Source organism: Oncorhynchus masou, chromosome 14 (genome assembly GCF_036934945.1).
Source record: "Oncorhynchus masou masou isolate Uvic2021 chromosome 14, UVic_Omas_1.1, whole genome shotgun sequence".
NCBI lineage: Eukaryota > Metazoa > Chordata > Actinopteri > Salmoniformes > Salmonidae > Oncorhynchus > Oncorhynchus masou.
The window spans coordinates 39486917-39508799 of record NC_088225.1 but is presented as its reverse complement, the minus strand read 5'-3'; the positions used below and the strand labels follow the sequence as shown (position 1 = coordinate 39508799).

Sequence of the window (21883 nt, the reverse complement as noted above, 5' to 3'; positions counted from 1 at the left end):
GTGTAATAACAGGCTGTGTGTTCTAGTGTAATAACAGGTTGTGTGTTCTAGTGTAATAACAGGCTGTGTGTTCTAGTGTAATAACAGGCTGTGTTCTAGTGTTATGACAGGCTGTGTGTTCTAGTGTAATGACAGGCTGTGTGTTCTAGTGTAATGACAGGCTGTGTTCTAGTGTAATAACAGGCTGTGTGTTCTAGTGTAATAACAGGCTGTGTGTTCTAGTGTAATAACAGGCTGTGTGTTCTAGTGTAATAACAGGCTGCGTGTTCTAGTGTAATACCAGGCTGCGTGTTCTAGTGTAATACCAGGCTGTGTGTTCTGGTGTAATAACAGGCTGTGTGTTCTAGTGTAATAACAGGCTGCGTGTTCTAGTGTAATACCAGGCTGTGTGTTCGAGTGTAATGACAGGCTGTGTTCTAGTGTAATAACAGGCTGTGTGTTCTAGTGTAATAACAGGCTGTGTTCTAGTGTAATAACAGGCTGTGTGTTCTAGTGTAATAACAGGCTGTGTGTTCTAGTGTAATAACAGGCTGTGTGTTCTAGTGTAATAGCAGGCTGTGTGTTCTGGTGTAATAACAGGCTGTGTGTTCTGGTGTAATAGCAGGCTGTGTGTTCTGGTGTAATAGCAGGCTGTGTGTTCTGGTGTAATAACAGGCTGTGTGTTCTAGTGTAATAACAGGCTGTGTGTTCTAGTGTAATAACAGGCTGTGTGTTCTAGTGTAATAACAGGCTGTGTGTTCTAGTGTAATAACAGGCTGTGTGTTCTAGTGTAATAACAGGCTGTGTGTTCTAGTGTAATAACAGGCTGTGTGTTCTAGTGTAATAACAGGCTGTGTGTTCTAGTGTAATAACAGGCTGTGTGTTCTAGTGTAATAACAGGCTGTGTGTTCTAGTGTAATAGCAGGCTGTGTGTTCTAGTGTAATAACAGGCTGTGTTCTAGTGTAATAACAGGCTGTGTGTTCTAGTGTAATAACAGGCTGTGTGTTCTAGTGTAATAACAGGCTGTGTGTTCTAGTGTAATAACAGGCTGTGTTCTAGTGTAATAACAAGCTGTGTTCTAGTGTAATAACAGGCTGTGTGTTCTAGTGTAATAACAGGCTGTGTGTTCTAGTGTAATAACAGGCTGTGTGTTCTAGTGTAATAACAGGCTGTGTGTTCTAGTGTAATAACAGGCTGTGTGTTCTAGTGTAATAACAGGCTGTGTGTTCTAGTGTAATAACGGGCTGTGTGTTCTGGTGTAATAACGGGCTGTGTGTTCTAGTGTAATAACGGGCTGTGTGTTCTAGTGTAAACGGGCTGTGTGTTCTAGTGTAATAACGGGCTGTGTGTTCTAGTGTAATAACGGGCTGTGTGTTCTGGTGTAATAACGGGCTGTGTGTTCTAGTGTAATAACGGGCTGTGTGTTCTGGTGTAATAACGGGCTGTGTGTTCTAGTGTAATAACGGGCTGTGTGTTCTAGTGTAATAACAGGCTGTGTGTTCTAGTGTAATAACAGGCTGTGTGTTCTAGTGTAATAACTGTGTGTTCTAGTGTAATAACTGTGTGTTCTAGTGTAATAACTGTGTGTTCTAGTGTAATAACAGGCTGTGTGTTCTAGTGTAATAACAGGCTGTGTTCTAGTGTAATAACAGGCTGCGTGTTCTGGTGTAATAGCAGGCTGTGTGTTCTAGTGTAATAACAGGCTGTGTGTTCTAGTGTAATAACAGGCTGTGTGTTCTGGTGTAATAACAGGCTGTGTTCTAGTGTAATAACAGGCTGTGTGTTCTAGTGTAATAACAGGCTGTGTGTTCTAGTGTAATAACAGGCTGTGTGTTCTAGTGTAATAACAGGCTGTGTGTTCTAGTGTAATAACAGGCTGTGTGTTCTAGTGTAATAACAGGCTATTTGTTCTAGTGTAATAACAGGCTGTGTGTTCTAGTGTAATAACAGGCTGCGTGTTCTGGTGTAATAGCAGGCTGTGTGTTCTAGTGTAATAACAGGCTGTGTGTTCTAGTGTAATAACAGGCTGTGTGTTCTGGTGTAATAACAGGCTGTGTTCTAGTGTAATAACAGGCTGTGTGTTCTAGTGTAATAACAGGCTGTGTGTTCTGGTGTAATAACAGGCTGTGTGTTCTAGTGTAACAACAGGCTGTGTGTTCTAGTGTAATAACAGGCTATTTGTTCTAGTGTAATAACAGGCTGTGTGTTCTAGTGTAATAACAGGCTGTGTGTTCTAGTGTAATAACAGGCTGTGTGTTCTAGTGTAATAACAGGCTGTGTGTTCTAGTGTAATAACAGGCTGTGTGTTCTAGTGTAATAACAGGCTGTGTGTTCTAGTGTAATAACAGGCTGTGTGTTCTAGTGTAATAACAGGCTGTGTGTTCTAGTGTAATAACAGGCTGTGTGTTCTAGTGTAATAACAGGCTATTTGTTCTAGTGTAATAACAGGCTGTGTGTTCTAGTGTAATAACAGGCTGTGTGTTCTAGTGTAATAACAGGCTGTGTGTTCTAGTGTAATAACGGGCTGTGTGTTCTAGTGTAATAACAGGCTGTGTGTTCTAGTGTAATAACAGGCTGTGTGTTCTGGTGTAATAACAGGCTGTGTGTTCTAGTGTAATAACAGGCTGTGTGTTCTAGTGTAATAGCAGGCTGTGTGTTCTAGTGTAATAACAGGCTGTGTTCTAGTGTAATAACAGGCTGTGTGTTCTAGTGTAATAACAGGCTGTGTGTTCTGGTGTAATAACAGGCTGTGTGTTCTAGTGTAATAACAGGCTGTGTGTTCTAGTGTAATAACAGGCTGTGTGTTCTAGTGTAATAACAGGCTGTGTTCTAGTGTAATAACAAGCTGTGTTCTAGTGTAATAACAGGCTGTGTGTTCTAGTGTAATAACAGGCTGTGTGTTCTAGTGTAATAACAGGCTGTGTGTTCTAGTGTAATAACAGGCTGTGTGTTCTAGTGTAATAACAGGCTGTGTGTTCTAGTGTAATAACAGGCTGTGTGTTCTGGTGTAATAACAGGCTGTGTGTTCTAGTGTAATAACGGGCTGTGTGTTCTAGTGTAAACGGGCTGTGTGTTCTAGTGTAATAACGGGCTGTGTGTTCTAGTGTAATAACGGGCTGTGTGTTCTGGTGTAATAACGGGCTGTGTGTTCTAGTGTAATAACGGGCTGTGTGTTCTAGTGTAATAACGGGCTGTGTGTTCTAGTGTAATAACGGGCTGTGTGTTCTAGTGTAATAACGGGCTGTGTGTTCTAGTGTAATAGCAGGCTGTGTGTTCTAGTGTAATGACAGGCTGTGTGTTCTAGTGTAATGACAGGCTGTGTTCTAGTGTAATAACAGGCTGTGTGTTCTAGTGTAATAACAGGCTGTGTGTTCTGGTGTAATAACAGGCTGTGTGTTCTAGTGTAATAACAGGCTGTGTGTTCTAGTGTAATAACAGGCTGTGTGTTCTAGTGTAATAACAGGCTGTGTGTTCTAGTGTAATAACAGGCTGTGTGTTCTAGTGTAATAACTGTGTGTTCTAGTGTAATAACTGTGTGTTCTAGTGTAATAACTGTGTGTTCTAGTGTAATAACAGGCTGTGTGTTCTGGTGTAATAACAGGCTGTGTGTTCTAGTGTAATAACAGGCTGTGTGTTCTAGTGTAATAACAGGCTGTGTGTTCTAGTGTAATAACAGGCTGTGTGTTCTAGTGTAATAACAGGCTGTGTTCTAGTGTAATAACAGGCTGCGTGTTCTGGTGTAATAGCAGGCTGTGTGTTCTAGTGTAATAACAGGCTGTGTGTTCTAGTGTAATAACAGGCTGTGTGTTCTGGTGTAATAACAGGCTGTGTTCTAGTGTAATAACAGGCTGTGTGTTCTGGTGTAATAACAGGCTGTGTGTTCTAGTGTAACAACAGGCTGTGTGTTCTAGTGTAATAACAGGCTATTTGTTCTAGTGTAATAACAGGCTGTGTGTTCTAGTGTAATAACAGGCTGTGTGTTCTAGTGTAATAACAGGCTGTGTATTCTAGTGTAATAACAGGCTGTGTGTTCTAGTGTAATAACAGGCTGTGTGTTCTAGTGTAATAACAGGCTGTGTGTTCTAGTGTAATAACAGGCTGTGTGTTCTAGTGTAATAACAGGCTATTTGTTCTAGTGTAATAACAGGCTGTGTGTTCTAGTGTAATAACAGGCTGTGTGTTCTAGTGTAATAACAGGCTGTGTGTTCTAGTGTAATAACGGGCTGTGTGTTCTAGTGTAATAACAGGCTGTGTGTTCTAGTGTAATAACAGGCTGTGTGTTCTGGTGTAATAACAGGCTGTGTGTTCTAGTGTAATAACAGGCTGTGTGTTCTAGTGTAATAACAGGCTGTGTGTTCTAGTGTAATAACAGGCTGTGTGTTCTAGTGTAATAACAGGCTGTTCTAGTGTAATAACTGTGTGTTCTAGTGTAATAACTGTGTGTTCTAGTGTAATAACAGGCTGTGTGTTCTGGTGTAATAACAGGCTGTGTGTTCTAGTGTAATAACAGGCTGTGTGTTCTGGTGTAATAACAGGCTGTGTGTTCTAGTGTAATAACAGGCTGTGTGTTCTAGTGTAATAACAGGCTGTGTGTTCTAGTGTAATAACAGGCTGTGTGTTCTAGTGTAATAACAGGCTGTGTGTTCTAGTGTAATAACTGTGTGTTCTAGTGTAATAACTGTGTGTTCTAGTGTAATAACTGTGTGTTCTAGTGTAATAACAGGCTGTGTGTTCTGGTGTAATAACAGGCTGTGTGTTCTAGTGTAATAACAGGCTGTGTGTTCTAGTGTAATAACAGGCTGTGTGTTCTAGTGTAATAACAGGCTGTGTGTTCTAGTGTAATAACAGGCTGTGTTCTAGTGTAATAACAGGCTGCGTGTTCTGGTGTAATAGCAGGCTGTGTGTTCTAGTGTAATAACAGGCTGTGTGTTCTAGTGTAATAACAGGCTGTGTGTTCTGGTGTAATAACAGGCTGTGTTCTAGTGTAATAACAGGCTGTGTGTTCTGGTGTAATAACAGGCTGTGTGTTCTAGTGTAACAACAGGCTGTGTGTTCTAGTGTAATAACAGGCTATTTGTTCTAGTGTAATAACAGGCTGTGTGTTCTAGTGTAATAACAGGCTGTGTGTTCTAGTGTAATAACAGGCTGTGTATTCTAGTGTAATAACAGGCTGTGTGTTCTAGTGTAATAACAGGCTGTGTGTTCTAGTGTAATAACAGGCTGTGTGTTCTAGTGTAATAACAGGCTGTGTGTTCTAGTGTAATAACAGGCTATTTGTTCTAGTGTAATAACAGGCTGTGTGTTCTAGTGTAATAACAGGCTGTGTGTTCTAGTGTAATAACAGGCTGTGTGTTCTAGTGTAATAACGGGCTGTGTGTTCTAGTGTAATAACAGGCTGTGTGTTCTAGTGTAATAACAGGCTGTGTGTTCTGGTGTAATAACAGGCTGTGTGTTCTAGTGTAATAACAGGCTGTGTGTTCTAGTGTAATAACAGGCTGTGTGTTCTAGTGTAATAACAGGCTGTGTGTTCTAGTGTAATAACAGGCTGTTCTAGTGTAATAACTGTGTGTTCTAGTGTAATAACTGTGTGTTCTAGTGTAATAACAGGCTGTGTGTTCTGGTGTAATAACAGGCTGTGTGTTCTAGTGTAATAACAGGCTGTGTGTTCTAGTGTAATAACAGGCTGTGTGTTCTGGTGTAATAACAGGCTGCGTGTTCTGGTGTAATAACAGGCTGCGTGTTCTGGTGTAATAACAGGCTGTGTGTTCTGGTGTAATAACAGGCTGTGTGTTCTAGTGTAATAACAGGCTGTGTGTTCTAGTGTAATAACAGGCTGTGTGTTCTAGTGTAATAACAGGCTGTGTGTTCTAGTGTAATAACAGGCTGTGTGTTCTAGTGTAATAACAGGCTGTGTTCTAGTGTAATAACAGGCTGTGTGTTCTGGTGTAATAGCAGGCTGTGTGTTCTAGTGTAATAACAGGCTGTGTGTTCTAGTGTAATAACAGGCTGTGTGTTCTGGTGTAATAACAGGCTGTGTTCTAGTGTAATAACAGGCTGTGTGTTCTGGTGTAATAACAGGCTGTGTGTTCTAGTGTAACAACAGGCTGTGTGTTCTAGTGTAATAACAGGCTATTTGTTCTAGTGTAATAACAGGCTGTGTGTTCTAGTGTAATAACAGGCTGTGTGTTCTGGTGTAATAACAGGCTGTGTGTTCTAGTGTAACAACAGGCTGTGTGTTCTAGTGTAATAACAGGCTATTTGTTCTAGTGTAATAACAGGCTGTGTGTTCTAGTGTAATAACAGGCTGTGTGTTCTAGTGTAATAACAGGCTGTGTGTTCTGGTGTAATAACAGGCTGTGTGTTCTAGTGTAATAACAGGCTGTGTGTTCTAGTGTAATAACGGGCTGTGTGTTCTAGTGTAAACGGGCTGTGTGTTCTAGTGTAATAACGGGCTGTGTGTTCTATTGTAAACGGGCTGTGTGTTCTAGTGTAATAACAGGCTGTGTGTTCTAGTGTAATAACAGGCTGTGTGTTCTAGTGTAATAACAGGCTGTGTGTTCTGGTGTAATAACAGGCTGTGTGTTCTAGTGTAATAACAGGCTGTGTGTTCTAGTGTAATAGCAGGCTGTGTGTTCTAGTGTAATAACAGGCTGTGTGTTCTAGTGTAATAACAGGCTGTGTGTTCTAGTGTAATAACAGGCTGTGTGTTCTAGTGTAATAACAGGCTGTGTGTTCTAGTGTAATAACAGGCTGTGTGTTCTAGTGTAATAACAGGCTGTGTGTTCTAGTGTAATAACAGGCTGTGTGTTCTAGTGTAATAACAGGCTGTGTTCTAGTGTAATAACAGGCTGTGTTCTAGTGTAATAACAGGCTGTGTGTTCTAGTGTAATAACAGGCTGTGTTCTAGTGTAATAACAGGCTGTGTGTTCTAGTGTAATAACAGGCTGTGTGTTCTGGTGTAATAACAGGCTGTGTGTTCTAGTGTAATAACAGGCTGTGTGTTCTAGTGTAATAACAGGCTGTGTGTTCTGGTGTAATAATAATAACAGGCTGTGTGTTCTGGTGTAATAACAGGCTGTGTTCTAGTGTAATAACAGGCTGTGTGTTCTAGTGTAATAACAGGCTGTGTGTTCTAGTGTAATAACAGGCTGTGTGTTCTAGTGTAATAACAGGCTGTGTGTTCTAGTGTAATAACAGGCTGTGTGTTCTAGTGTAATAACAGGCTGTGTGTTCTAGTGTAATAACAGGCTGTGTGTTCTAGTGTAATAACAGGCTGTGTGTTCTAGTGTAATAACAAGCTGTGTGTTCTAGTGTAATAACAGGCTGTGTGTTCTAGTGTAATAACAGGCTGTGTGTTCTGGTGTAATAACAGGCTGTGTGTTCTAGTGTAATAACAGGTTGTGTGTTCTAGTGTAATAACAGGCTGTGTGTTCTGGTGTAATAATAATAACAGGCTGTGTGTTCTGGTGTAATAACAGGCTGTGTTCTGGTGTAATAACAGGCTGTGTGTTCTGGTGTAATAACAGGCTGTGTGTTCTAGTGTAATAACAGGCTGTGTGTTCTAGTGTAATAGCAGGCTGTGTGTTTTAGTGTACAAGCAGGCTGTGTGTTCTAGTGTAATAACAGGCTGTGTGTTCTAGTGTAATAACAGGCTGTGTGTTCTAGTGTAATAACAGGCTGTGTGTTCTGGTGTAATAACAGGCTGTGTGTTCTAGTGTAATAACAGGCTGTGTGTTCTAGTGTAATAACAGGCTGTGTGTTCTAGTGTAATAACAGGCTGTGTGTTCTAGTGTAATAACAGGCTGTGTGTTCTAGTGTAATAACAGGCTGTGTGTTCTAGTGTAATAACTGTGTGTTCTAGTGTAATAACTGTGTGTTCTAGTGTAATAACTGTGTGTTCTAGTGTAATAACAGGCTGTGTGTTCTGGTGTAATAACAGGCTGTGTGTTCTAGTGTAATAACAGGCTGTGTGTTCTAGTGTAATAACAGGCTGTGTGTTCTGGTGTAATAACAGGCTGTGTGTTCTAGTGTAATAACAGGCTGTGTGTTCTAGTGTAATAACAGGCTGTGTGTTCTGGTGTAATAACAGGCTGTGTGTTCTAGTGTAATAGCAGGCTGTGTGTTCTGGTGTAATAATAATAACAGGCTGTGTGTTCTGGTGTAATAACAGGCTGTGTTCTGGTGTAATAACAGGCTGTGTGTTCTGGTGTAATAACAGGCTGTGTGTTCTAGTGTAATAACAGGCTGTGTGTTCTAGTGTAATAGCAGGCTGTGTGTTCTAGTGTACAAGCAGGCTGTGTGTTCTAGTGTAATAACAGGCTGTGTGTTCTAGTGTAATAACAGGCTGTGTGTTCTGGTATAATAACAGGCTGTGTGTTCTAGTGTAATAACAGGCTGTGTGTTCTAGTGTAATAACAGGCTGTGTGTTCTAGTGTAATAACAGGCTGTGTGTTCTAGTGTAATAACAGGCTGTGTGTTCTAGTGTAATAACAGGCTGTGTGTTCTAGTGTAATAACTGTGTGTTCTAGTGTAATAACTGTGTGTTCTAGTGTAATAACTGTGTGTTCTAGTGTAATAACAGGCTGTGTGTTCTGGTGTAATAACAGGCTGTGTGTTCTAGTGTAATAACAGGCTGTGTGTTCTAGTGTAATAACAGGCTGTGTGTTCTAGTGTAATAACAGGCTGTGTTCTAGTGTAATAACAGGCTGTGTGTTCTGGTGTAATAGCAGGCTGTGTGTTCTAGTGTAATAACAGGCTGTGTGTTCTAGTGTAATAACAGGCTGTGTGTTCTGGTGTAATAACAGGCTGTGTGTTCTGGTGTAATAACAGGCTGTGTTCTAGTGTAATAACAGGCTGTGTGTTCTGGTGTAATAACAGGCTGTGTGTTCTAGTGTAATACCAGGCTGTGTGTTCTAGTGTAATAACAGGCTGTGTGTTCTAGTGTAATAACAGGCTGTGTGTTCTAGTGTAATAACAGGCTGTGTGTTCTAGTGTAATAACAGGCTGTGTTCTAGTGTAATAACAGGCTGTGTTCTAGTGTAATAACAGGCTGTGTGTTCTAGTGTAATAACAGGCTGTGTGTTCTGGTGTAATAACAGGCTGTGTGTTCTAGTGTAATAACAGGCTGTGTTCTAGTGTAATAAAAGGCTGTGTGTTCTAGTGTAATAACAGGCTGTGTGTTCTAGTGTAATAACAGGCTGTGTGTTCTGGTGTAATAACAGGCTGTGTGTTCTAGTGTAATAGCAGGCTGTGTGTTCTAGTGTAATAGCAGGCTGTGTGTTCTAGTGTAATAGCAGGCTGTGTGTTCTAGTGTAATAACAGGCTGTGTTCTAGTGTAATAACAGGCTGTGTGTTCTAGTGTAATAACAGGCAGTGTTCTGGTGTAATAACAGGCTGTGTGTTCTGGTGTAATAACAGGCTGTGTGTTCTAGTGTAATAACAGGCTGTGTGTTCTAGTGTAATAACTGTGTGTTCTGGTGTAATAACAGGCTGTGTGTTCTAGTGTAATAACAGGCTGTGTGTTCTAGTGTAATAACAGGCTGTGTGTTCTAGTGTAATAACTGTGTGTTCTAGTGTAATAACAGGCTGTGTGTTCTAGTGTAATAACAGGCTGTGTGTTCTTGTGTAATAACAGGCTGTGTGTTCTAGTGTAATAACAAGCTGTGTTCTGGTGTAATAACAGGCTGTGTGTTCTAGTGTAATAACAGGCTGTGTGTTCTAGTGTAATAACAGGCTGTGTTCTAGTGTAATAACAGGCTGTGTGTTCTAGTGTAATAACAGGCAGTGTTCTGGTGTAATAACAGGCTGTGTGTTCTGGTGTAATAACAGGCTGTGTGTTCTAGTGTAATAACAGGCTGTGTGTTCTAGTGTAATAACTGTGTGTTCTGGTGTAATAACAGGCTGTGTGTTCTAGTGTAATAACAGGCTGTGTGTTCTAGTGTAATAACAGGCTGTGTGTTCTAGTGTAATAACTGTGTGTTCTAGTGTAATAACAGGCTGTGTGTTCTAGTGTAATAACAGGCTGTGTGTTCTTGTGTAATAACAGGCTGTGTGTTCTTGTGTAATAACAGGCTGTGTGTTCTAGTGTAATAACAGGCTGTGTGTTCTAGTGTAATAGCAGGCTGTGTGTTCTAGTGTAATAACAGGCTGTGTGTTCTAGTGTAATAACAGGCTGTGTGTTCTAGTGTAATAACAGGCTGTGTGTTCTAGTGTAATAACAGGCTGTGTGTTCTGGTGTAATAACAGGCTGTGTGTTCTAGTGTAATAACAGGCTGTGTGTTCTAGTGTAATAACAGGCTGTGTGTTCTAGTGTAATAACAGGCTGTGTGTTCTAGTGTAATAGCGGGCTGTGTGTTCTAGTGTAATTTACAGGCTGTGTTCTAGTGTAATAACAGGCTGTGTGTTCTGGTGTAATAACAGGCTGTGTGTTCTGGTGTAATAACAGGCTGTGTTCTAGTGTAATAACAGCCTGTGTGTTCTAGTGTAATAACTGTGTGTTCTAGTGTAATAACAGGCTGTGTGTTCTAGTGTAATAACAGGCTGTGTGTTCTAGTGTAATAGCAGGCTGTGTGTTCTAGTGTAATAGCAGGCTGTGTGTTCTAGTGTAATAACAGGCTGTGTTCTAGTGTAATAACAGGCTGTGTGTTCTAGTGTAATAACAGGCTGTGTGTTCTAGTGTAATAACAGGCTGTGTGTTCTAGTGTAATAACAGGCTGTGTGTTCTGGTGTAATAACAGGCTGTGTTCTAGTGTAATAACAGGCTGTGTGTTCTGGTGTAATAGCAGGCTGTGTGTTCTAGTGTAATAACAGGCTGTGTGTTCTAGTGTAATAACAGGCTGTGTGTTCTAGTGTAATAACAGGCTGTGTGTTCTAGTGTAATAACAGGCTGTGTGTTCTAGTGTAATAACAGGCTGTGTGTTCTAGTGTTTATAACAGGCTGTGTGTTCTAGTGTAATAACAGGCTGTGTGTTCTAGTGTAATAACAGGCTGTGTGTTCTAGTGTAATAACAGGCTATTTGTTCTAGTGTAATAACAGGCTGTGTGTTCTAGTGTAATAACAGGCTGTGTGTTCTAGTGTAATAACAGGCTGTGTGTTCTGGTGTAATAACAGGCTGTGTGTTCTGGTGTAATAACAGGCTGTGTGTTCTAGTGTAATAACAGGCTGTGTGTTCTAGTGTAATAACAGGCTGTGTGTTCTGGTGTAATAACAGGCTGTGTTCTAGTGTAATAACAGGCTGCGTGTTCTGGTGTAATAACAGGCTGTGTGTTCTAGTGTAATAACAGGCTGTGTGTTCTAGTGTAATAACAGGCTGTGTGTTCTAGTGTAATAACAGGCTGTGTGTTCTAGTGTAATAACAGGCTGTGTGTTCTGGTGTAATAACAGGCTGTGTGTTCAAGTGTAATAACAGGCTGTGTGTTCTAGTGTAATAACAGGCTGTGTGTTCTGGTGTAATAACAGGCTGTGTGTTCTAGTGTAATAACAAGCTGTGTGTTCTAGTGTAATAACAGGCTGTGTGTTGTAGTGTAATAACAGGCTGTGTTCTAGTGTAATAACAGGCTGTGTTCTGGTGTAATAACAGGCTGTGTTCTAGTGTAATAACAGGCTGTGTTCTAGTGTAATAACAGGCTGTGTTCTAGTGTAATAACAGGCTGTGTGTTCTAGTGTAATAACAGGCTGTGTTCTAGTGTAATAACAGGCTGTGTGTTTTGGTGTAATAACAGGCTGTGTTCTAGTGTAATAACAGGCTGTGTGTTCTAGTGTAATAACAGGCTGTGTTCTAGTGTAATAACAGGCTGTGTGTTCTAGTGTAATAACAGGCTGTGTTCTGGTGTAATAACAGGCTGTGTTCTGGTGTAATAACAGGCTGTGTGTTCTAGTGTAATAACAGGCTGTGTGTTCTAGTGTAATAACAGGCTGTGTGTTCTAGTGTAATAACAGGCTGTGTGTTCTGGTGTAATAACAGGCTGTGTGTTCTAATGTAATAACAGGCTGTGTGTTCTAGTGTAATTACAGGCTGTGTGTTCTAGTGTAATAACAGGCTGTGTTCTAGTGTAATAACAGGCTGTGTGTTCTAGTGTAATAACAGGCTGTGTGTTCTAGTGTAATAACAGGCTGTGTGTTCTGGTGTAATAACAGGCTGTGTTCTGGTGTAATAACAGGCTGTGTGTTCTAGTGTAATAACAGGCTGTGTTCTAGTGTAATAACAGGCTGTGTGTTCTGGTGTAATAACAGGCTGTGTGTTCTGGTGTAATAACAGGCTGTGTGTTCTATTGTAATAACAGGCTGTGTGTTCTAGTGTAATAACAGGCTGTGTGTTCTAGTGTAATAACAGGCTGTGTGTTCTAGTGTAATAGCAGGCTGTGTGTTCTAGTGTAATAACAGGCTGTGTGTTCTAGTGTAATAACAGGCTGTGTGTTCTAGTGTAATAACAGGCTGTGTGTTCTAGTGTAATAACAGGCTGTGTGTTCTGGTGTAATAACAGGCTGTGTGTTCTAGTGTAATAACAGGCTGTGTGTTCTAGTGTAATAACAGGCTGTGTGTTCTGGTGTAATAACAGGCTGTGTGTTCTAGTGTAATAACAGGCTGTGTGTTCTAGTGTAATAGCAGGCTGTGTGTTGTAGTGTAGTAACAGGCTGTGTGATCTAGTGTAATAACAGGCTGTGTGTTCTAGTGTAATAGCAGGCTGTGTGTTCTAGTGTAATAACAGGCTGTGTGTTCTAGTGTAATAACAGGCTGTGTGTTCTAGTGTAATAACAGGCTGTGTGTTCTAGTGTAATAACAGGCTGTGTGTTCTAGTGTAATAGCGGGCTGTGTGTTCTAGTGTAATTTACAGGCTGTGTTCTAGTGTAATAACAGGCTGTGTGTTCTGGTGTAATAACAGGCTGTGTTCTAGTGTAATAACAGGCTGTGTTCTAGTGTAATAACAGGCTGTGTGTTCTAGTGTAATAACTGTGTGTTCTAGTGTAATAACAGGCTGTGTGTTCTAGTGTAATAACAGGCTGTGTTCTAGTGTAATAACAGGCTGTGTGTTCTAGTGTAATAACAGGCTGTGTGTTCTAGTGTAATAACAGGCTGTGTGTTCTAGTGTAATAACAGGCTGTGTGTTCTAGTGTAATAACAGGCTGTGTGTTCTAGTGTAATAACAGGCTGTGTGTTCTAGTGTAATAACAGGCTGTGTGTTCTAGTGTAATAACAGGCTGTGTGTTCTAGTGTAATAACTGTGTGTTCTAGTGTAATAACTGTGTGTTCTAGTGTAATAACAGGCTGTGTGTTCTGGTGTAATAACAGGCTGTGTGTTCTAGTGTAATAACAGGCTGTGTGTTCTAGTGTAATAACAGGCTGTGTGTTCTGGTGTAATAACAGGCTGTGTGTTCTAGTGTAATAACAGGCTGTGTGTTCTAGTGTAATAACGGGCTGTGTGTTCTAGTGTAATAACAGGCTGCGTGTTCTGGTGTAATAACAGACTGTGTGTTCTGGTGTAATAACAGGCTGTGTGTTCTGGTGTAATAACAGGCTGTGTGTTCTAGTGTAATAACAGGCTGTGTGTTCTAGTGTAATAACAGGCTGTGTGTTCTAGTGTAATAACAGGCTGTGTGTTCTAGTGTAATAGCAGGCTGTGTGTTCTAGTGTAATAACAGGCTGTGTGTTCTAGTGTAATAACAGGCTGTGTGTTCTAGTGTAATAACAGGCTGTGTGTTCTAGTGTAATAACAGGCTGTGTTCTAGTGTAATAACAGGCTGTGTTCTAGTGTAATAACAGGCTGTGTTCTAGTGTAATAACAGGCTGTGTGTTCTAGTGTAATAACAGGCTGTGTGTTCTAGTGTAATAGCAGGCTGTGTGTTCTAGTGTAATAGCAGGCTGTGTGTTCTAGTGTAATAACAGGCTGTGTGTTCTAGTGTAATAACAGGCTGTGTGTTCTAGTGTAATAACAGGCTGTGTTCTAGTGTAATAACAGGCTGTGTGTTCTAGTGTAATAACAGGCTGTGTGTTCTAGTGTAATAACAGGCTGTGTGTTCTAGTGTAATAACAGGCTGTGTGTTCTGGTGTAATAACAGGCTGTGTTCTGGTGTAATAACAGGCTGTGTGTTCTAGTGTAATAACAGGCTGTGTGTTCTAGTGTAATAACAGGCTGTGTGTTCTGGTGTAATAACAGGCTGTGTGTTCTAGTGTAATAACAGGCTGTGTGTTCTAGTGTAATAACAGGCTGTGTGTTCTGGTGTAATAACAGGCTGTGTGTTCTAGTGTAATAACAGGCTGTGTGTTCTAGTGTAATAACAGGCTGTGTGTTCTAGTGTAATAACAGGCTGTGTGTTCTAGTGTAATAACAGGCTGTGTGTTCTAGTGTAATAGCGGGCTGTGTGTTCTAGTGTAATTTACAGGCTGTGTTCTAGTGTAATAACAGGCTGTGTGTTCTGGTGTAATAACAGGCTGTGTTCTAGTGTAATAACAGGCTGTGTGTTCTAGTGTAATAACTGTGTGTTCTAGTGTAATAACAGGCTGTGTGTTCTAGTGTAATAACAGGCTGTGTGTTCTAGTGTAATAACAGGCTGTGTGTTCTAGTGTAATAACAGGCTGTGTTCTAGTGTAATAACAGGCTGTGTGTTCTAGTGTAATAACAGGCTGTGTGTTCTAGTGTAATAGCGGGCTGTGTGTTCTAGTGTAATTTACAGGCTGTGTTCTAGTGTAATAACAGGCTGTGTGTTCTGGTGTAATAACAGGCTGTGTTCTAGTGTAATAACAGGCTGTGTGTTCTAGTGTAATAACTGTGTGTTCTAGTGTAATAACAGGCTGTGTGTTCTAGTGTAATAACAGGCTGTGTGTTCTAGTGTAATAACAGGCTGTGTGTTCTAGTGTAATAGCAGGCTGTGTGTTCTAGTGTAATAGCAGGCTGTGTGTTCTAGTGTAATAGCAGGCTGTGTGTTCTAGTGTAATAACAGGCTGTGTTCTAGTGTAATAACAGGCTGTGTGTTCTAGTGTAATAACAGGCTGTGTGTTCTAGTGTAATAACAGGCTGTGTGTTCTAGTGTAATAACAGGCTGTGTGTTCTGGTGTAATAACAGGCTGTGTTCTAGTGTAATAACAGGCTGTGTGTTCTGGTGTAATAGCAGGCTGTGTGTTCTAGTGTAATAACAGGCTGTGTGTTCTAGTGTAATAACAGGCTGTGTGTTCTAGTGTAATAACAGGCTGTGTGTTCTAGTGTTTATAACAGGCTGTGTGTTCTAGTGTAATAACAGGCTGTGTGTTCTAGTGTAATAACAGGCTGTGTGTTCTAGTGTAATAACAGGCTATTTGTTCTAGTGTAATAACAGGCTGTGTGTTCTAGTGTAATAACAGGCTGTGTGTTCTGGTGTAATAACAGGCTGTGTGTTCTAGTGTAATAACAGGCTGTGTTCTGGTGTAATAACAGGCTGTGTTCTAGTGTAATAACAGGCTGTGTGTTCTGGTGTAATAACAGGCTGTGTGTTCTAGTGTAATAACAGGCTGTGTGTTCTGGTGTAATAACAGGCTGTGTGTTCTAGTGTAATAACAGGCTGTGTTCTAGTGTAATAACAGGCTGTGTGTTCTAGTGTAATAACAGGCTGTGTGTTCTAGTGTAATAACAGGCTGTGTGTTCTAGTGTAATAACTGTGTGTTCTAGTGTAATAACTGTGTGTTCTAGTGTAATAACAGGCTGTGTGTTCTGGTGTAATAACAGGCTGTGTGTTCTAGTGTAATAACAGGCTGTGTGTTCTGGTGTAATAGCAGGCTGTGTGTTCTAGTGTAATAACAGGCTGTGTGTTCTAGTGTAATAGCAGGCTGTGTGTTCTAGTGTAATAGCAGGCTGTGTGTTCTAGTGTAATAACAGGCTGTGTGTTCTAGTGTAATAACAGGCTGTGTGTTCTAGTGTAATAACAGGCTGTGTGTTCTAGTGTAATAACAGGCTGTGTGTTCTAGTGTAATAACAGGCTGTGTTCTGGTGTAATAACAGGCTGTGTGTTCTAGTGTAATAACAGGCTGTGTGTTCTAGTGTAATAACAGGCTGTGTGTTCTAGTGTAATAACAGGCTGTGTGTTCTAGTGTAATAACAGGCTGTGTGTTCTAGTGTAATAACAGGCTGTGTGTTCTGGTGTAATAACAGGCTGTGTGTTCTAGTGTAATAACAGGCTGTGTGTTCTAGTGTAATAACAGGCTGTGTGTTCTAGTGTAATAACAGGCTGTGTGTTCTGGTGTAATAGCAGGCTGTGTGTTCTAGTGTAATAACAGGCTGTGTGTTCTAGTGTAATAGCAGGCTGTGTGTTCTAGTGTAATAGCAGGCTGTGTGTTCTAGTGTAATAACAGGCTGTGTGTTCTAGTGTAATAACAGGCTGTGTGTTCTAGTGTAATAACAGGCTGTGTGTTCTAGTGTAATAACAGGCTGTGTGTTCTAGTGTAATAACAGGCTGTGTTCTGGTGTAATAACAGGCTGTGTGTTCTAGTGTAATAACAGGCTGTGTGTTCTAGTGTAATAACAGGCTGTGTGTTCTAGTGTAATAACAGGCTGTGTGTTCTAGTGTAATAACAGGCTGTGTGTTCTGGTGTAATAACAGGCTGTGTGTTCTAGTGTAATAACAGGCTGTGTGTTCTAGTGTAATAACAGGCTGTGTGTTCTGGTGTAATAACAGGCTGTGTGTTCTAGTGTAATAACAAGCTGTGTGTTCTAGTGTAATAACAGGCTGTGTGTTGTAGTGTAATAACAGGCTGTGTTCTGGTGTAATAACAGGCTGTGTGTTCTAGTGTAATAACAGGCTGTGTTCTGGTGTAATAACAGGCTGTGTGTTATAGTGTAATAACAGGCTGTGTGTTATAGTGTAATAACAGGCTGTGTGTTCTAGTGTAATAACAGGCTGTGTTCTAGTGTAATAACAGGCTGTGTGTTCTAGTGTAATAACAGGCTGTGTGTTCTAGTGTAATAACAGGCTGTGTGTTGTAGTGTAATAACAGGCTGTGTTCTGGTGTAATAACAGGCTGTGTTCTAGTGTAATAACAGGCTGTGTGTTCTAGTGTAATAACAGGCTGTGTGTTCTAGTGTAATAACAGGCTGTGTGTTCTAGTGTAATAACAGGCTGTGTTCTGGTGTAATAACAGGCTGTGTTCTAGTGTAATAACAGGCTGTGTTCTAGTGTAATAACAGGCTGTGTTCTAGTGTAATAACAGGCTGTGTTCTAGTGTAATAACAGGCTGTGTGTTCTAGTGTAATAACAGGCTGTGTGTTCTAGTGTAATAACAGGCTGTGTTCTGGTGTAATAACAGGCTGTGTTCTAGTGTAATAACAGGCTGTGTGTTCTAGTGTAATAACAGGCTGTGTGTTCTGGTGTAATAACAGGCTGTGTGTTCTAGTGTAATAACAGGCTGTGTGTTCTAGTGTAATAACAGGCTGTGTGTTCTGGTGTAATAACAGGCTGTGTGTTCTGGTGTAATAACAGGCTGTGTGTTCTAGTGTAATAACAGGCTGTGTGTTCTGGTGTAATAACAGGCTGTGTGTTGTAGTGTAATAACAGGCTGTGTGTTCTAGTGTAATAACAGGCTGTGTGTTCTGGTGTAATAACAGGCTGTGTGTTCTAGTGTAATAACAGGCTGTGTGTTCTAGTGTAATAACAGGCTGTGTTCTAGTGTAATAACAGGCTGTGTGTTCTAGTGTAATAACAGGCTGTGTGTTCTAGTATAATAACAGGCTGTGTTCTAGTGTAATAACAGGCTGTGTTCTAGTGTAATAACAGGCTGTGTGTTCTAGTGTAATAACAGGCTGTGTGTTCTAGTGTAATAACAGGCTGTGTTCTAGTGTAATAACTGTGTGTTCTAGTGTAATAACAGGCTGTGTTCTAGTGTAATAACAGGCTGTGTGTTCTAGTGTAATAACAGGCTGTGTGTTCTAGTGTAATAACAGGCTGTGTGTTGTAGTGTAATAACAGGCTGTGTGTTCTAGTGTAATAACAGGCTGTGTGTTCTAGTGTAATAACAGGCTGTGTTCTGGTGTAATAACAGGCTGTGTTCTAGTGTAATAACAGGCTGTGTGTTCTAGTGTAATAACAGGCTGTGTTCTGGTGTAATAACAGGCTGTGTTCTAGTGTAATAACAGGCTGTGTTCTAGTGTAATAACAGGCTGTGTGTTCTGGTGTAATAACAGGCTGTGTGTTGTAGTGTAATAACAGGCTGTGTGTTCTAGTGTAATAACAGGCTGTGTGTTCTAGTGTAATAACAGGCTGTGTGTTCTAGTGTAATAACAGGCTGTGTTCTGGTGTAATAACAGGCTGTGTTCTAGTGTAATAACAGGCTGTGTTCTAGTGTAATAACAGGCTGTGTTCTAGTGTAATAACAGGCTGTGTTCTAGTGTAATAACAGGCTGTGTGTTCTAGTGTAATAACAGGCTGTGTTCTGGTGTAATAACAGGCTGTGTTCTAGTGTAATAACAGGCTGTGTTCTAGTGTAATAACAGGCTGTGTGTTCTGGTGTAATAACAGGCTGTGTGTTGTAGTGTAATAACAGGCTGTGTGTTCTAGTGTAATAACAGGCTGTGTGTTCTAGTGTAATAACAGGCTGTGTGTTCTAGTGTAATAACAGGCTGTGTTCTAGTGTAATAACAGGCTGTGTGTTCTAGTGTAATAACAGGCTGTGTTCTAGTGTAATAACAGGCTGTGTTCTAGTGTAATAACAGGCTGTGTGTTCTAGTGTAATAACAGGCTGTGTGTTCTAGTGTAATAACAGGCTGTGTGTTCTAGTGTAATAACAGGCTGTGTGTTCTAGTGTAATAACAGGCTGTGTTCTAGTGTAATAACAGGCTGTGTGTTCTAGTGTAATAACAGGCTGTGTGTTCTAGTGTAATAACAGGCTGTGTTCTAGTGTAATAACAGGCTGTGTGTTCTAGTGTAATAACAGGCTGTGTGTTCTAGTGTAATAACTGGCTGTGTGTTCTAGTGTAATAACAGGCTGTGTGTTCTAGTGTAATAACAGGCTGTGTGTTCTAGTGTAATAACAGGCTGTGTGTTCTAGTGTAATAACAGGCTGTGTGTTCTAGTGTAATAACAGGCTGTGTTCTAGTGTAATAACAGGCTGTGTGTTCTAGTGTAATAACTGGCTGTGTGTTCTAGTGTAATAACAGGCTGTGTTCTAGTGTAATAACAGGCTGTGTGTTCTAGTGTAATAACAGGCTGTGTGTTCTAGTGTAATAACAGGCTGTGTTCTAGTGTAATAACAGGCTGTGTGTTCTAGTGTAATAACAGGCTGTGTGTTCTAGTGTAATAACTGTGTGTTCTAGTGTAATAACTGTGTTCTAGTGTAATAACAGGCTGTGTGTTCTAGTGTAATAACAGGCTGTGTGTTCTAGTGTAATAACTGTGTTCTAGTGTAATAACAGGCTGTGTGTTCTAGTGTAATAACAGGCTGTGTGTTCTAGTGTAATAACTGTGTTCTAGTGTAATAACAGGCTGTGTGTTCTAGTGTAATAGCAGGCTGTGTGTTCTAGTGTAATAACAGGCTGTGTGTTCTAGTGTAATAACTGTGTGTTCTAGTGTAATAACTGTGTGTTCCAGAGATAGAGATGGTGGTGATGGACAAGGGGAAAGAGACGTTGTCGTCGACGACGGAACAGAATATCACCGACGAGGAGAAGACTGCTGCCGCTGCTCGCACACAGAGGAGGAGGTACACACACACACACACACACACACACTACAGACACACACACACACAAGAAGACTGCTGCCGCTGCTCGCACACAGAGGAGGAGGTACACACACACACACACACACACACACACACACACACACACACACACACACACACACACACACACACACACACACACACACTACAGACACACACACACACACTACAGACACACACACACACACACACACACACTACAGACACACACACACACACTACAGACACACACACACACACACACACACACACACACACACACACACACAACAGACACACACACACACACTACAGACACACACACACACACACACACACACACACACTACAGACACACACACACACACACACACACACACTACAGACACACACACTACAGACACACACACACACTACAGACACACACACACACTACAGACACACACTACAGACACACACACAAATACACACACACACTTCAGACACACACACACACACACACACACACACACTACAGACACACACACACACACACACACACACACACACACTACAGACACACACACTACAGACACACACACACACTACAGACACACACACTACAGACACACACACACACTACAGACACACACACACACTACAGACACACACACACACTACAGACACACGCACACACTACAGACACACACTACAGACACACACACAAATACACACACACACTTCAGACACACACACACACACACACTACGGACACACACACACTACAGACACACACACACTACAGACACACACACGCACACACACACACACACACTTCAGACACACACACTTCAGACACACACACGCACACACACACACACTTCAGACACACACACTTCAGACACACACACACACACACACACTACAGACACACACACACACTACAGACACACACACACAAACACACACACACACACTACAGACACACACACACACACTACAGACACACACACACACACTACAGACACACACACACACACACTACAGACACACAAAGAAAACAGGCAGACAGGCAGGAATACACTTGTCTAGAGAAAAGCAGACAAACAGACGCACACACACATACAGGAACACGTACGCACCCTCAAACACACACACGTAAATACACAGATGGTGAGCACAGAACAGGGGAGGGTTTAGTATTGTGTATCTAGGGGAGGGTTTAGTATTGTGTATCTAGGGGAGGGGTTAGTATTGTGTATCTAGTCTAGGGGAGGGTTTAGTATTGTGTATCTAGTCTAGGGAGGGTTTAGTATTGTGTATCTAGGGGAGGGTTTAGTATTGTGTATCTAGGGGAGGGGTTAGTATTGTGTATTCAGGGGAGGGTTTAGTATTGTGTATCTAGTCTAGTGGAGGGTTTAGTATTGTGTATCTAGGGGAGGGTTTAGTATTGTGTATCTAGGTGAGGGTTTAGTATTGTGTATCTAGGTGAGGGTTTAGTATTGTGTATCTAGGGGAGGTTTTAGTATTGTGTATCTAGTCTAGGGGAGGGTTTAGTATTGTGTATCTAGTCTAGGGGAGGGTTTAGTATTGTGTATCTAGTCTAGGGGAGGGTTTAGTATTGTGTATCTAGTCTAGGGGAGGGTTTAGCATTGTGTATCTAGTGGAGGGTTTAGTATTGTGTATCTAGTCTAGGGGAGGGTTTAGTATTGTGTATCTAGGGGAGGGTTTAGTATTGTGTATCTAGGGGAGGGTTTAGTATTGTGTATCTAGGGGAGGGTTTAGTATTGTGTATCTATGGGAGGGTTTAGTATTGTGTATCTAGTCTAGGGGAGGGTTTAGTATTGTGTATCTAGGGGAGGGTTTAGTATTGTGTATCTATGGGAGGGTTTAGTATTGTGTATCTAGTCTAGGGGAGGGTTTAGTATTGTGTATATAGTCTAGGGGAGGGTTTAGTATTGTGTATCTAGTCTAGGGGAGGGTTTAGTATTGTGTATATAGTCTAGGTGAGGGTTTAGTATTGTGTATCTAGGGGAGGGTTTAGTATTGTGTATCTAGGGGAGGGTTTAGTATTGTGTATCTAGTCTAGGGGAGGGTTTAGTATTGTGTATCTAGCCTAGGGGAGGGTTTAGTATTGTGTATCTAGTCTAGGGGAGGGTTTAGTATTGTGTATCTAGTCTAGGGGAGGGTTTAGTATTGTGTATCTATTCTAGGGGAGGGTTTAGTATTGTGTATATAGTCTAGGGGAGGGTTTAGTATTGTGTATA

At 41.1% G+C, this 21883-nt stretch overlaps 1 protein-coding gene across 2 annotated transcripts in view; it reads left to right on the top strand.

Annotated features, from left to right (window-relative positions):
• Positions 1-21883, top strand: part of LOC135554825 (protein CLEC16A-like) — a 126449-nt gene that overhangs the window by 38551 nt on the left and 66015 nt on the right. For both annotated transcript variants that reach the window (XM_064987275.1, XM_064987274.1), the window contains exon 11: positions 19526-19637. In XM_064987275.1, coding sequence (XP_064843347.1) covers positions 19526-19637 — 112 coding nt within the window. The remainder of the gene's footprint in view (positions 1-19525; positions 19638-21883) is intronic.